Source organism: Cebus imitator, unplaced genomic scaffold (assembly GCF_001604975.1).
Source record: "Cebus imitator isolate Cc_AM_T3 unplaced genomic scaffold, Cebus_imitator-1.0 Scaffold2, whole genome shotgun sequence".
Classification (NCBI taxonomy): Eukaryota; Metazoa; Chordata; class Mammalia; order Primates; family Cebidae; genus Cebus; species Cebus imitator.
The window spans coordinates 16647485-16661231 of NW_016107317.1; the positions used below are offsets into that span (position 1 = coordinate 16647485).

At 34.4% G+C, this 13747-nt stretch overlaps 1 protein-coding gene across 4 annotated transcripts in view; it reads right to left on the reverse strand.

Moving 5' to 3' along the window:
• Positions 1-13747, reverse strand: part of LRRK2 (leucine rich repeat kinase 2) — a 156939-nt gene that overhangs the window by 67118 nt on the left and 76074 nt on the right. For all 4 annotated transcript variants that reach the window (XM_017530421.2, XM_037739062.1, XM_037739065.1 and 1 more), the window contains 4 exons: positions 5358-5451; positions 4205-4391; positions 2400-2581; positions 60-289 (listed from right to left, as the gene is read on the reverse strand). In XM_017530421.2, coding sequence (XP_017385910.1) covers positions 60-289; positions 2400-2581; positions 4205-4391; positions 5358-5451 — 693 coding nt within the window. The remainder of the gene's footprint in view (positions 1-59; positions 290-2399; positions 2582-4204; positions 4392-5357; positions 5452-13747) is intronic.

The window sequence follows — 13747 nt, forward strand, 5'->3', positions numbered from 1 at the left end:
TTGTGAATCCCTGTTTATAACAAGTGGTAAAAGTGAATTTTAAAATTCTATAGAAATACCTGCAAAATCCCACACATTTAGAATGAGGTCTCTCTTTCTTTTGCCTCTTATTTGGATAGGCCAGTCTTTCACATCTATGCCAACTGTGGCACTTTGCATTCCAAGATCTGATTTCTTGATTTTCATTAATTGCTGCAATAAAGTGGTTTTACCACTCCCAGTATTTCCCACAATCATAAGTTTCATTCGGTTATAGGGTACAGCCTTTTTTAACCGCTGTTGAAGAAACCTAGTATTCGAAAGATAAAAATAAAATAATAAACTGCTTAAGTACACTTGAGATTTGAGTTGTTTTGCATGTCACACTATTCTAAAATATAGTTTCCAAAAGAGTGCATAGCTCATATAACTAATAATGTACATGCCTTTCAGTGTATTGTTAATGCATATATTTTGCTAGAGATTTTAGTGTAGTTGATAGTGTTTGGTAGAATTGCCAATATAACATGTTACACTATCACCAGAAATAATCAAAAGGCCAAAATATGTTTCCAATACTAATCAGCATACAATATGCAATATATATATACATCTATATATACACACATATACATACACATGTGTATACATATTTGAATTTCTTTTAATAGTATGAAAAACCTTATAAAGTATAACATTTCACAAAATCCATATGACATAAAAACAAGGCAGAAATCTGTATACTGTAATAATAAACCTTGATAAGGTCATATTAGTTATATATGTGTCTATATGGTCATATATAGAATATATGATGTATAGATAGATATATATCACATATGCATATAATAGTATATATGGATAGTGAGGTCATATTACATCATACATAAATAAATATAAACTATTATACTATCAGCAGATGTTAACATGCTTTCATTCCTAATGATGTTAACGTAAAATCTGAACTAAATAGAAGCGTTTAGGTAGCTAAAAAACCACCTTTAAACTAATTGATTTAAAGTGTTATCAAAAATATAATAAATATAGAAAGATATATTTTGAAATATGTTAAAGTGTTGCCACAGTTTCAAATTAGAGAAAAGCTAAATCAAAAATGAATTTTACATTGGAGTAGTGACCAATCCATGCCTATAACTAATAAGAATCTGACCAATATTTCTGATGATATGATCGAAAAGCAACATTACTTTTCTTGACTTTTTATTTCTTAAGATGGCAGCACTATTGAAATATGTCATTCTTCAAAAAGCAAATGACGCCTACAATTTCTAATCCTCTCTAGGTCTTTCTGTCTTTTCTGAAAATCTTAAACATGTTTACAATATTTAGCATATTTAGTTATGTAGCTTTATAATATAGCATAATACACTGAAAGCTAGTTCTGCTAAATGTTTAGTAAGAATTGAACCAATTTTTATATGGCCAAATTTTTCACTTTCAAGAGGGAAAAATAATTGTGTAAAATGAAGGGTAGTCACATTTAGCACAAAAGTTAAAGTGTTTCCTTTACAATGAAATGAAGCTCGAGAATTCAGAAAACCAAATCCTTCCTCATAAAAAGATATGAAGTTAAATATAAATTTAAGAGACTTTGGGCAGAAGAGAATGAGTAAGTATAAAACATTGGTAATTAAACAACTATTAATTCTATGCCAGGCACTGTGTTTGGTGCCAAGATTTGAATAGTGAGTGAACACAGCCATGGTCTCTGCCTTGGTGCACATTACAGTCTAGTTGGGAGGTGATGACAGAGCTGAGGTCTGCAATGTTAATACACTAACTGTGGGAAAGGGAGCAAAGGATTTTATGAGAAAATAATAAGATCAATATGCTGAAAGGGAACAAAAAGTGGGATAAAATCCATTATTAAAGATAGTTAAAGTATTTCAAGTGTAAAGACCAGAAACAGTGATACTTCAGAAGTTTTGGTGGTTTCAGAACCGATCAAGGTGAGTAGATTACTCATCCTAATGGGCAAAATAGAAGTTAGTAATTTCACATGATGTCAGTAACTATAATGCTTTAAGATGTAAGACGTATATGTTTACTAGTTGCTATATGAAACGCGGTGAGATAAGTTATTATAATGTGCTGTATTTCTTTAGATTGTGTAATTGGTAACAAGAGACCAAATAACAATACGTGTTTTCTTTTAGAGTCTACTCCACTAAAAAGAAAGAGAAGGCAGAAAAGTCACTCTCAACGTTACCTGGCTAAGAAGAATGAAAAATCTCTACAGTGGCATCACAGAAACACATTCACTAAATGTGAATAGCATATTAATGTCCAATATTACTACTGATTTTTCCCTAAAGCATAACAATATATGTCCATCAAAGTCACAAAGTGGAAATCTGAAATAAATTTGATAAAAACAAATAAAAATAAAATTATCTAACCTTATGATGTCTTTGGCTTTACATCCTATGTGTTTAAAATCAAAGTTAAGATGCAGTTCATCCAAAGGAAGGTCCCATATTTTGCTTAATTTCCCCATTTCATTGGGAAAGGATCTTAGTTCCAAGTTGTAACTGACATCCAGAGATGTCAGATTTTCAAGACAGCCAATCTCAGGAGGAATCTTAATGGAATAAAAAAGGGCAAAACCCGTTGGTGGGAAGTAAGAAATGCATTCTGCCAAAAAATAAGATGATAAGCAACAAGAGAGGCTCACAGATTCCATCAGCAGCTTGCACAACCTTTCAACGGAGTTCTAAAACTTTCCAAAGGCTTGTCAGAAGTTGTCAGTATGTGTTTAAAAACATAAAAACTTACATCTAAAACCTTACTCCCAAACAATCTATGTCACTCATCTGTAATCTTTAAAAACCCAATCTCCTTTGGTAACATACATCATCTCTTCAAGACATAGAAAGTAAGGAAGTTCTCACTACAAAATGGATTTGGTTATCCAAATCCATTATCTGTGGCTTCATTCTGCTCCTTCAGAAGGCAGGAAAACCCAGTCATTACAAACTTGCATGCAACTTAGTGTTCTCAAAGTGCGGGGACATGCTTATAATTTAGGTGGCATCCTAATTGGAGTGATTTCTTCTCTGTTCAGATCTTTAAGCAATATATATTATAATAGAAAATGCTCCTTTGCTGACAAAAATTCAGGCAGCAAAATATATGCACAGTTTTTCTGAACCTCACAGTGTCAGACACTTATTTCTTTTGGTTTTTGTAGGCAATATGCTAGAACTTGAAAAAAATATTTTCTAAGACAAACAGATGGAATGGAGCAAAACAAAGGAGGTTGATCCATTGGGGTGATACGTAGCATGGTGGAGCAATGCAGAAATTTAAAAATGTACCAAAGAAAGGTGAAAAACAAGTAATAAAGTATACAGGCCAGCAACAACTTGAGAAAAATGGAGTATCTGAGAGTCTGTTAACAGATTGGACAGAGATTTAGTGATATGATGACCCACAGCATCATATTAATTTATAATTACATATATATTCATATAATCCTTCAAAAATATAGCACAAAAGTAATTTTTTAAGGAAATTAGGCTGTGTTACTAAATCCATTTACCATATGGTAGGCTTACAACTTAAAAAATGAAAGACTCAAATGATATTGATATTTACAATGCTCATTTTGAATTTATAGTTATTAAATGACATCATTAATATTCTATAGAACACTCTCTATGAGCTAGTACCATAAAGAATACTTTTCATTATACTACCCTGTGTATTAGTAAAGTGTTCAAAGTTGTTTTGCCATAGTTAATTAAGAGTAATTTGAGTTAATCTATAATATGTTAGATGATAACATCACACAGAATTTGAAACGAATATTCTAATAATTTTTACTTAGTTCAAATGTTGAGTAGATATATTTATATCTAGCTGTTTAGCTTTTAGATTAAAAGGTTATGATAAGTATAGCATATTGTTTTATTGTTTAGTGGAAGTATTAAGGCTATTACCTTATTTTTTAAAGTAGGTTTTTAAAAATTGTCAGTGTAAGAATGGATATATTAAATCAAGTGACACACCACTGGTAGCTATTTTTATTTTTGAATGGAAATCTGGATTTACAGCCAACAGGAATTTATAGTTAACAGGAAGCTTCTGGTTTCTTAAAACTGGTATTTAGAATGCTAAATATCATTTAAAATGATAATTTGTGATGATGCAAATCATGAAATATATATTTTAAGTGGCAATAATTTTAAAGGTAACCTCTTACCTCTTTCAGTTTATTGTGAGAAAGATGTAGTTTCTCTACTCTAGACCATAAATATGCTTTTTCACTCAAGTCCAGGATGCTGATCTGATTATGGCTAAACAATAGTTCTCTTAAGTTCAAAGACTTCCAGTGTGCAGGACCTGGTAGATACTGAATATCATTGCTGCTCATATCTAAAGACCGCAAGCTAAAACAATACAATGGAAAGATGCAAACCAAATGAGTATTTCCAAAATACATGAAATCACATCACAAATAATTTTCCCCACAGTGAGAATAAGGTATAACATCAAAACTAGCATTACTGACATATGAGTATGCATGTGAGTTGAAAGTCTTAAATTGAACCACCAGTGTTGAAGAACCAGGACCCTGGGCAAGTTACTTTATCTCTTATAAAGTGGCAATAATAAAAATGACTATCTTAGGGGATTATTAGGAAGATTAAAGAGATGAACCACTGTAGAGTTGTTAGGCATATTCTAAACAGTTCGGCATATTCTAAAGCCAAATGAAAGTTCTAGCTATTATAGGTTTGTATCACACTTTCTATGGCTAAATTGTAATTATTATTTGCCTAAATATGTATCTATTTACACATATACTTTTATTAATTTGGTTTATCATGTAAGATATAATTAGAATAGCATTTAAGATGGCAACACACTCAAGTTCGAATTAATGCCTGAATTTATAGTTAACCAAAAGGTTCTGGTTTCATGAAATTAACCAAAATACCTCAAAAACCTGGAACTACATAAACTTTCCTAATCTTCACCCAAAATTTCACTCAAACATAACTTAAGCATAATGTCAAAATTAAGGGTGTTTAGGCAACATATCAAGATTCATAAACAAAATTTTAAAAGTTAAAGTGATAACCAGTATAATCTCATTTCATTATACTAATATGTCAATTAATTAAACAATTCTAAGTGTTTTTTACACAATAATCCACTAAATTAATATAAACGTTTCAATTTTAAGTCATTAGTTGGGTCTTTTATCTAGTGAAAATTATTCATATGTACAAAAACATTAAGCTGTGTAGGTTCAGGAATCAATTACCCCTATATGACTAAATCGAAATCATGTTTCTAAAGGTTCTGTTCCAGCTGATGTGCTTTTAAAATTAAAGTAAAAATAAACTTACTGTGGAAGATTTAAAATTGCTTCTGGAATACATGTAAATTTGTTCTGAGATAATTTTAGGCTTGTCATGGAAGAAGGCAAGAAAGGTATAGCAGCTAAAAGAAAACAAAAATGAGATCAACATTTTAATCATTCAAGCCAGATGTCCATTACATTAAAAAATAAGAACTACCAATGGTGTGTTGCATAATTTACTTTCCCTTCTCACACTGATAATTTTTTAAAATCTACTTTTAAAATGAAGGTAATAGCCTTAATACTTCCGCTAACCAATAAAACAATATGCTATGCTTATCAGAACCTTTTAATCTGAAAGCCAAACAGCTAGATATAAATTTATCTACCCAACATTTGTACAAAGTAAAAATTATTAGAATGTTCATTTCAAATTATATGTGATACATAGATTAGCTCAAATTATTCTTAAATAACTATAGCACAACAATTTTCCACACCTTATTAATAAACAGGATAGTATAAAGATAGAAATTTTTATGGTACTAGCTCAGAAAGAATGTTCTATGGGATAACAATGGGTATTATTTAATAAAATTATTCTTTGATCATATAATCTTAAGAGATTGAGAAATATTAGGTAAAATAAATTAAATGTCTGAGTTCTCAATACTCTGGTGGATTTTGTGAATTTTTAAGAAGGAAATGCAATATGAGGTACCTCCAAGAAATAAAATTCTGTGAAACACAATTTGGGAAATAGAAAATCATACAGTTCTGTTTTCTCATCTATAAGAGTGCAGCTAGATCAGATGAATGCTGAGATATTTGAGAGATCTACAAATCTACAGTTCTGTGAAAATGGCTTGAGGAATTAGTTCATAGCATTTTCAAGGTTAAAAATATGGGTTACGCTTTATCCAGACAATCTTGAAGGGTCAAAACGTTCCAGAACACTCCTAGAAGCTCTTTCTGAGAAGCAGAAAGATACATTATGCTTCACCTATTGACAAACTAAATGAGTAGAAATGATTCTCCACTTAAGACTTCAGAGTCTTGAATTTCATATGCTGTATGAAAAAAATCCATAAGACCACAAAACTAAAATTTTAGTTTACATGGACCTGTTTTTTTTTTTTTTTTTTTAGATGGAGTTTCACTCTGTTGCCAGGTTGGAGTGCGGTGGTGCAATCTTGGCTCACTGCAACCTCCGACTCCCTGGTTCAAGTGATCCTCCTGCCTCAGCCTCCCATGTAGCAGGAATTACAGGAACACACCACTATGCCCAGCTAATTTTTGTACTTTTAGTAGAGAAAGGGTTTCACTGTTAACATGAAATTATTTTTAATGGTTAGTGGTCCTGCTCAGATATCACCTCCATAGAGCATCTTCTCAAATGTAAGACCCCATTTCTCAAACTATCAAGATTGTGTAGTGCAAAGCAATCACATTTTTGAACTGAGATATTCAAACTTTCACGAGATAATTAATTGCATGCACTTGTAAACATCACACAAAATCTCACTGCTTCAATTTCCTCAACTGGGCAGAGGTCATACCCCTCCCTAGGTATGACCATTAGGGTCACTGTGAGATACGGCTAAGATGACACACTGACCATACACAAGCTTCATGGTCCTTTTGGATGCTCTTCTTTCCATACCCAACTTAAATATCACAGTCATAGAAATGCTTCCCCGTGAAGCACAGCCTGAATCAGATTCTCCCGAGGTATCACAAAGCATCATGAAACTTTTCTACAAAAAGTACCACAATATAAAATTACACTCATTTGTGCCATCATTTCTTTTTTGTCTGTCCTCTGAGCTTAATCACAAGTTGCTTAAGGACAGAGACCGAGTTTGCTTTGCTTACTAGTGAGTGAGTGAGTCATTCTATCCCCAGTTCCAGGCTTCTGGTTAGAATGTGGCCAATATCTATGAGAGCAGGAGGAAGAGAGGGAGGGGCAAAGGAGGAAAATACTATGCAAATTAAGATGGCTTTGATCATTATTAATTTCTGAAGGCTCTGACAAATTAAAATTTTATGATATGTCAAACCACATTATATTAAATATTATATTAAAATATGCTATTGTGTCAAGCCATATTATGCTACTAAAAATTATTTTACTGACTCAGGCATAGAATAATTATGTGGTTTGCAAAATGTGAGTATTCTCTACAAAAGAAGATAAAATATAGGGAATTCCTGTTTATTGTCATAAAAGTACTTTGTTCCTTAATATTAAAATGTTCAGTTAGGATACAAATGAACATAATTTCCTCTATTACTTCATATACTAAGAGAATGCAGGGGATTCTACAACTTTTAATAAAAGGGATGATAATAATTTTCATTATTGTAATGCCTTGCAAAGCATAAGAGCTGAATGAATATACATTTAATTCACTAAATTGAAAACTATTAAATGATTAATTTTATTTTTAACAATAGCAATAAGAGTAATCACATTTGTCATACAAAAAATTGCCGAAGAAACCTCAGTATGAAAAACACTATTTCAGTTTAACAATATTATTTCAGAAAAACAATATTTCTGTATATTTCGGCTCAGTTTTACTTTTAAACTAAACATGCGCATGGCTGCCTTACCCAGCTCAGGAAGCCATGAGCATATTTAGTGTAAGACCAAAAGGAACCACAGTGTACTACCCAGTAGGCCAAGTAACTATCATTTTAAACTTTGACAATAAAAATGTGCTAACTTTTTAAAATTATAGGCTGTTTTTAGGGCAGCTTTAGATATACAGAAAAATTGAGCAGGCAGTATAGAGACTTTCATTATATCCCTTCTCCCCTCACCACCACCACCCCACACACATTTTCCTCTGTTATTAATGATTTGTATTAGTTTGGCACAGCTGTTTCAATGATGGGCCAATATTTAACCCATCATTATCACTCAAAGTTCACAGTTTGCCTCAGGGTTCGCTCTTTGTACTGTATATTCTATGGGTTTTGACAAGCGTAAAACTGCACGTATCCCTCATTGTAGTATTGTACAAAACAGTTTCACTGCCCTAAAAACCATCTGTCCTTTACCTATTCACCTCTCCCTCCCTCAACCCCTGACAACAACTGACCTTTTTAATGTCCTCATAATTTTGTCACTTCCATAATGTCTTATAGTTGGGAACGAAGGGTATGTAGCCTATTCAGATTGGCTTCTTTCACTTAGCAATATGCATTCATGTTTCTTTCATGTCTTTTTTTTTTTTTTTTTTTTTAGATTCTGGGGTACAGGTGAAGATCAGACAAGATTGTTGCATAGGTATATTTGTGGCAAGGTGGTTTGTTGCCACCATCCCCCTATCACCTATACATAACATTTCTCCCCACGTTATCCTCTTCCATGCTCTCTCCCACTACCCCTTCCATAGCCACCCCCAAAGGACTCCAGTGTGTGATGCTCCCCTCTTTGTATGCAAGTGTTCTCATTGTTCAACACCCATCTGTGAGTGAGAACATGTGGTGTTTGATTTTCTGTTCTTGTGTCAGTTTGCTGAGAATGATGGTTTCCAGGTTTATCCATGTCCCTACAAAGGACACAAACTCATCGCATCTTTTCTTATGGCTGCATAGCATTCCCTGGTGTATATGTGCCACATTTCTTTGTCCAGTCTATCCTTGATGAGGATTTGGGTTGGTTCCAGGTCTTTGCTATTGTAAACAGTGCCACTATGAACATACGTGTGTATGCGTCTTTAAAACAGAACGATTTATAGTCCTTTGGGTATATACCCAGTAATGAGATTGCTGGGTCAAATAAAATTTCTATTTCTAGATCCTTGAGGAATCGCCACACTGTCTTCCGCAATAGTTGAACTAATTTACGCTCCCACCAACAGTGTAAAAGTGATCCTATTTCTCTACATCATCTCCAGCATCTGTTGTCTCTAGATTTTTGATCGCCATTCTAACTGGCGTGAGATGGTATCTCAATGTGGTTTTGATTTGCATTTCTCTAATGACAGGGATGATGAGCATTTTCTCACATGTTTGTTGGCTTCATATATATCTTCTTTTGGAAACTTTTCATATTCTTCGTTCTCTTTGGGATAGGTTTGTTTGTTTTTTTCTTGTAAATCTGTTTCAGTTCTTTGTAGATTCTGGATATTAGCCCTTTGTCAGATGGGAAGATTGCAAAAATTTTTTCCCATTCTGTTGGTTGCTGGTTCACTCTAATGATTGTTTCTTTTGCTGTACAGAAGCTCTGAAGTTCAATTAGATCCCATTTGTCTATTTTGGCTTTTGTTGCCATTGCTTTTGGTGTTTTAGCCATGAAGTCCTTGCCTATGCCTATGTCCTGAATGATTTTGCCTAGGTTTTCTTCTAGGGTTTTTATAGTGTTAGGTCTTATGTTTAAGTCATTAATCCTAAAATTAACCTGGAGTTAATTTTAGTATAATGTGTCAGGAAAGGATCCAGTTTCTGCTTTCTGCACAGTGCTAGCCAATTTTACCAACACTATTTATTAAATAGGGGATCCTTTCCCCATTGCTTGTTTTTTGTCAGGTTTTTCAAAGATCAGATGGTGGTAGATGTGTGGTGATGTTCCAGAGGCCTCTGTTTTGTTCCATTGGTCTATGTATCTGTTTTGATACCAGTGCCATGCTGTTTTGATTACTGTTGCCTTGTAGTATAGCTTGAAGTCCCGCAGCATAATGCTCCCAGCCTTGTTCTTTTTGTTTAGGATTGTCTTGGCTATGCAGGCTTTTTTTTGGTTCCATATGAAGTTTAAAGTGGTTTTTCCAGTTCTGTGAAGAAGGTCATTGGTAGTTTGATGGGGATAGCATTAAATCCATAAATTACTTTGGGCAGTATGGCCATTTTCACAATATTGATTCTTCCTAACCATCAGCATGGAATGTTTTTCCATCTGTTTGTGTCTTCTCTTATTTCCTTGAGCAGTAGTTTGTAGTTCTCCTTGAAGAGGTCCTTTACCTCCTTTGTTAGTTATATTCCTATGTATTTTATTCTTCTCATAGTAATCGTGAATGGAAGTTCGCTCTTGATTTGGCTCTCTATTTGTCTGTTATTGGTGTATAGGAATGCTTGTGATTTCTGCACACTGATTTTGTATCCTGAGACTTTGCGGAAGTTGCTTATCAGCTTAGGGAGAGTTTGGGCTGAGATGATGGGTTCTTTAAATATACAATCATGTCATCTGCAAATAGAGACAGTTTGGCTTCCTACTTTCCTAATTGAATACTTTTCATTTCTTTTTCTTGCCTGATTGCTCTGGCTAAAACTTCCAAAAATATTGAATAAGAGTGGAGAGAGAGGGCATCCTTGTCTAGTGCCAGATTTCAAAGGGAATGCTTCCAGTTTATGCCCATTTATTATGATATTGGCAGTGGGTTTGTTGTAAATAGCTTTTATTATTTTGTGATAGGTTCCATCGATACCTAGTTTACTGAGAGTTTTTAGCATAAAGGGCTATCGAATTTTATCAAAGGCCTTCTCTGTATCTACTGAGATAATCATGTGGTTTTTGTCTTTGGTTCTATTTATTTGGTGGATTACATTTACGGAGTCGCGTATGTTGAACCAGCCTTGCATCCCTGGGATGAAGCCTACTTGATCATGATGGATAAGCTTTTTGATGTACTGTTGCAATCAGTTTGTCAATATTTTATTGAAGATTTTTGTGTCTGTGTTCATCATGGATATTGGCCTGAAGTTTTCTTTTTTTGTTGAATCTCTGCCAGGTTTTGGTATCAGGGTGATGTTGGTCTCGTAAAATGATTTGGGAAGGATTCCTTGTTTTGGATTGTTTGGAACAGTTTCAGAAGCAATGGTACCAGCTCCTCTTTGTATGTCTGGTAGAATTTGGCTGTGAACCAGTCTGGATCTGGACTTTTTTTGTTTGGTACGCTGTTAATTGCTGCCTCAACTTCAGCCCTTTTATTGGTCTATTCAGGGTTTCAACTGCTTCCTGGTTTAGTTTTGGTAGGGTGCAAGTGTCCATGAATTTATCCATTTCTTCCAGGTTTACTGGTTTATGAGCATAGAGTGGTTTGCAGTAATCTCTGATGGTAGTTTGTATTTCTGGGGGATTGGTGGTGATATCCCCTTTATTGTTTTTTGTTGCATCTATTTGATTCTTCTCTTTTCTTTTTTGTTATTCTGGCTAGCAGTCTGTCTACTCTGTTGATCTTTTTGAAAAAACCAACTCCTAGATTTACTGATTTTTTGGAAGGGTTTTTTGTGTCTCTCTCCTTCAGTTCTGCTTTGATCTTAGTTATTTCTTGCCTTCTTCTAGCTTTTGAATTTGTTTGATCTTGCTCCTCCAGGTCTTTTAATTTTGATGATAGCGTGTCGATTTCAGATCATTCCTTACTTCTCTTATGGGCATTTATTGCTATAAATTTCCCTCTAGACACTGCTTTAAATGTGTCCCAGAGATTCTGGTAAATTGTGTCCTCATTCTCATTGGTTTCACAGAACATCTTTATTTCTGCCTTCATTTCATTGTTTATTCAGTCAACATTCAGGAGCCAGTTGTTCAATTTCCATGAAGTTGTGCAGTTTTGAGTTAGTTTCTTAATCCTGGGATCTAATTTGATTGCACTGTGATCTGAGAGACTGTTTGTTATGATTTCCATTTTTTTGCATTTGCTGAGGAGTGATTTACTTCCCATTATGTGGTCAATTTTAGAGTAAGCGTGATGTGGTGCTTAGAAGAATGTATATTCTGTGACTGTGGGGTGGAGAGTTCTGTAGATGTCTATTAGGTCCTCTTGTTCCAGTTCTGCATTCAAGTCCTGTATATCCTTGTTGATTTTCTGTCTCATTGATCTCTCTAATGTTGACAGTGGAGTGTTAAAGTCTCCCACTCTTATTGTGCAGGAGTCTTAAGTCTCTTTTTAGGTCATTAAGAACTTGCTTTATGTATCTGCATGCTCCTGTATTGCATGCATATATATTTAGGATAGTTAGCTCTTCTTGTTGTATTGATCCTTTCAACATGGTATAGTTTCCTTCTATGTCTCTTCTGATCTTTGTTGGTTTAAATTTGATTTTATCAGAGACTAAAATTACAGCCCCTACTTTTTTTTGCTCTCCATTTGCTTGGTAGATCTTCTTCCATCCCTTTATTTTGAGTCTATGTGTGTCTTTGCATGTGAGATGGATTTCCTGGATACAGCACACCAATGGGTTTTGACTTTTTACCCAGCTTGCCAGTCTGTGTCTTTTGATTGGGGCATGTAGGCCATTTACATTTAACGTGAATATTGTTATTTATGAGTTTGATCCTGCCATTTTGTTACTTTTTTTTTTTTTTTTTTGCCCACTGGTTGACTCAGTTTCCTGATTGCATTGTTGGTCTTCACCATTTGGTTGGTTTTTGCAGTGACTGGTACTGGACATTTTTTCTGTGTTTAGTGCTTCCTTCAGGAGCTCTCATAGGGCAGGTCTGGTGGTGACGAAATCTCTCAGTAATTATTTGTCCATAAAGGATTTTATTTCTCCTTCACTTATGAAGCTTAGTTTGGCTGGATATGAGATTCTGAGTTGAAAGTTCTTTTCTTTAAAGATGTTGAATATTGGTCCCCACTCTCTTCTGGCTTGTAGGGTTTCTGCCAAGAGATCTGATCTACTCTGAGTCTGATGGGCTTTCCTTTCTTGGTGACCTGAACTCTCTCTGGCTGCCCTTAGCATTTTTTCCTTCATTTCAACCCTGGTGAATCTGACGATTACGTGCCTTGGGGTTGCTCTTCTTGAGGAGTATCTGTGATGTTCTTTGTATTTCCTGTATTTGAATGTTGGCCTGCTTTGCTAGATTGGAGCTCTCCTGGATAATATTTTGAAGAGTGATTTCCAGCTTGGATTCATTTGCCCCATCCTCTCCAGGTACCCTGATCAAGCATAGATTAGGTATTTTCACATAATCCCATATTTCTTGGAGGCTTTGTTCATTTCTTTTCACTCCTTTTTCTCTTTTCCTGCCCTCTCTTTTTATTTTGTTGAGTTGATCTTTGATCTCTGATATCCTTTCTTCTGCTTGATCAATTCGGCTATTGAACCTTGTGTATGCTTCACGAAGTTCTTGTGCTGTGTTTTTCAGCTCCATCAAGTCATTTATGTTCTTCTCTAGGCTGGTTATTTGAGTTAGTATTTCATCTATTCTTTTTTCAACATTCTTGGTTTCTTTGCATTGGGTTAAAACATGTTCTTTTAACTCAGAGAAGTTTGTTATTACCCACATTCTTAAGCCTGCTTCTGTCAGCTCGTCAAAATTGTTTTCTGACCTGTTTTGTGGCCATGCTGGTGAGTTGTTGTGATCTCTCTGAGGAGAAGGGGCTTTCTGGACTTCGATGTTTTCATCCTTTTTACACTGATTTCTTCCCATCTTTTGTGAGTGGACGTCCTTTCTGTTAAAGTTGGGGTTATTTCTCCTGTATGAGG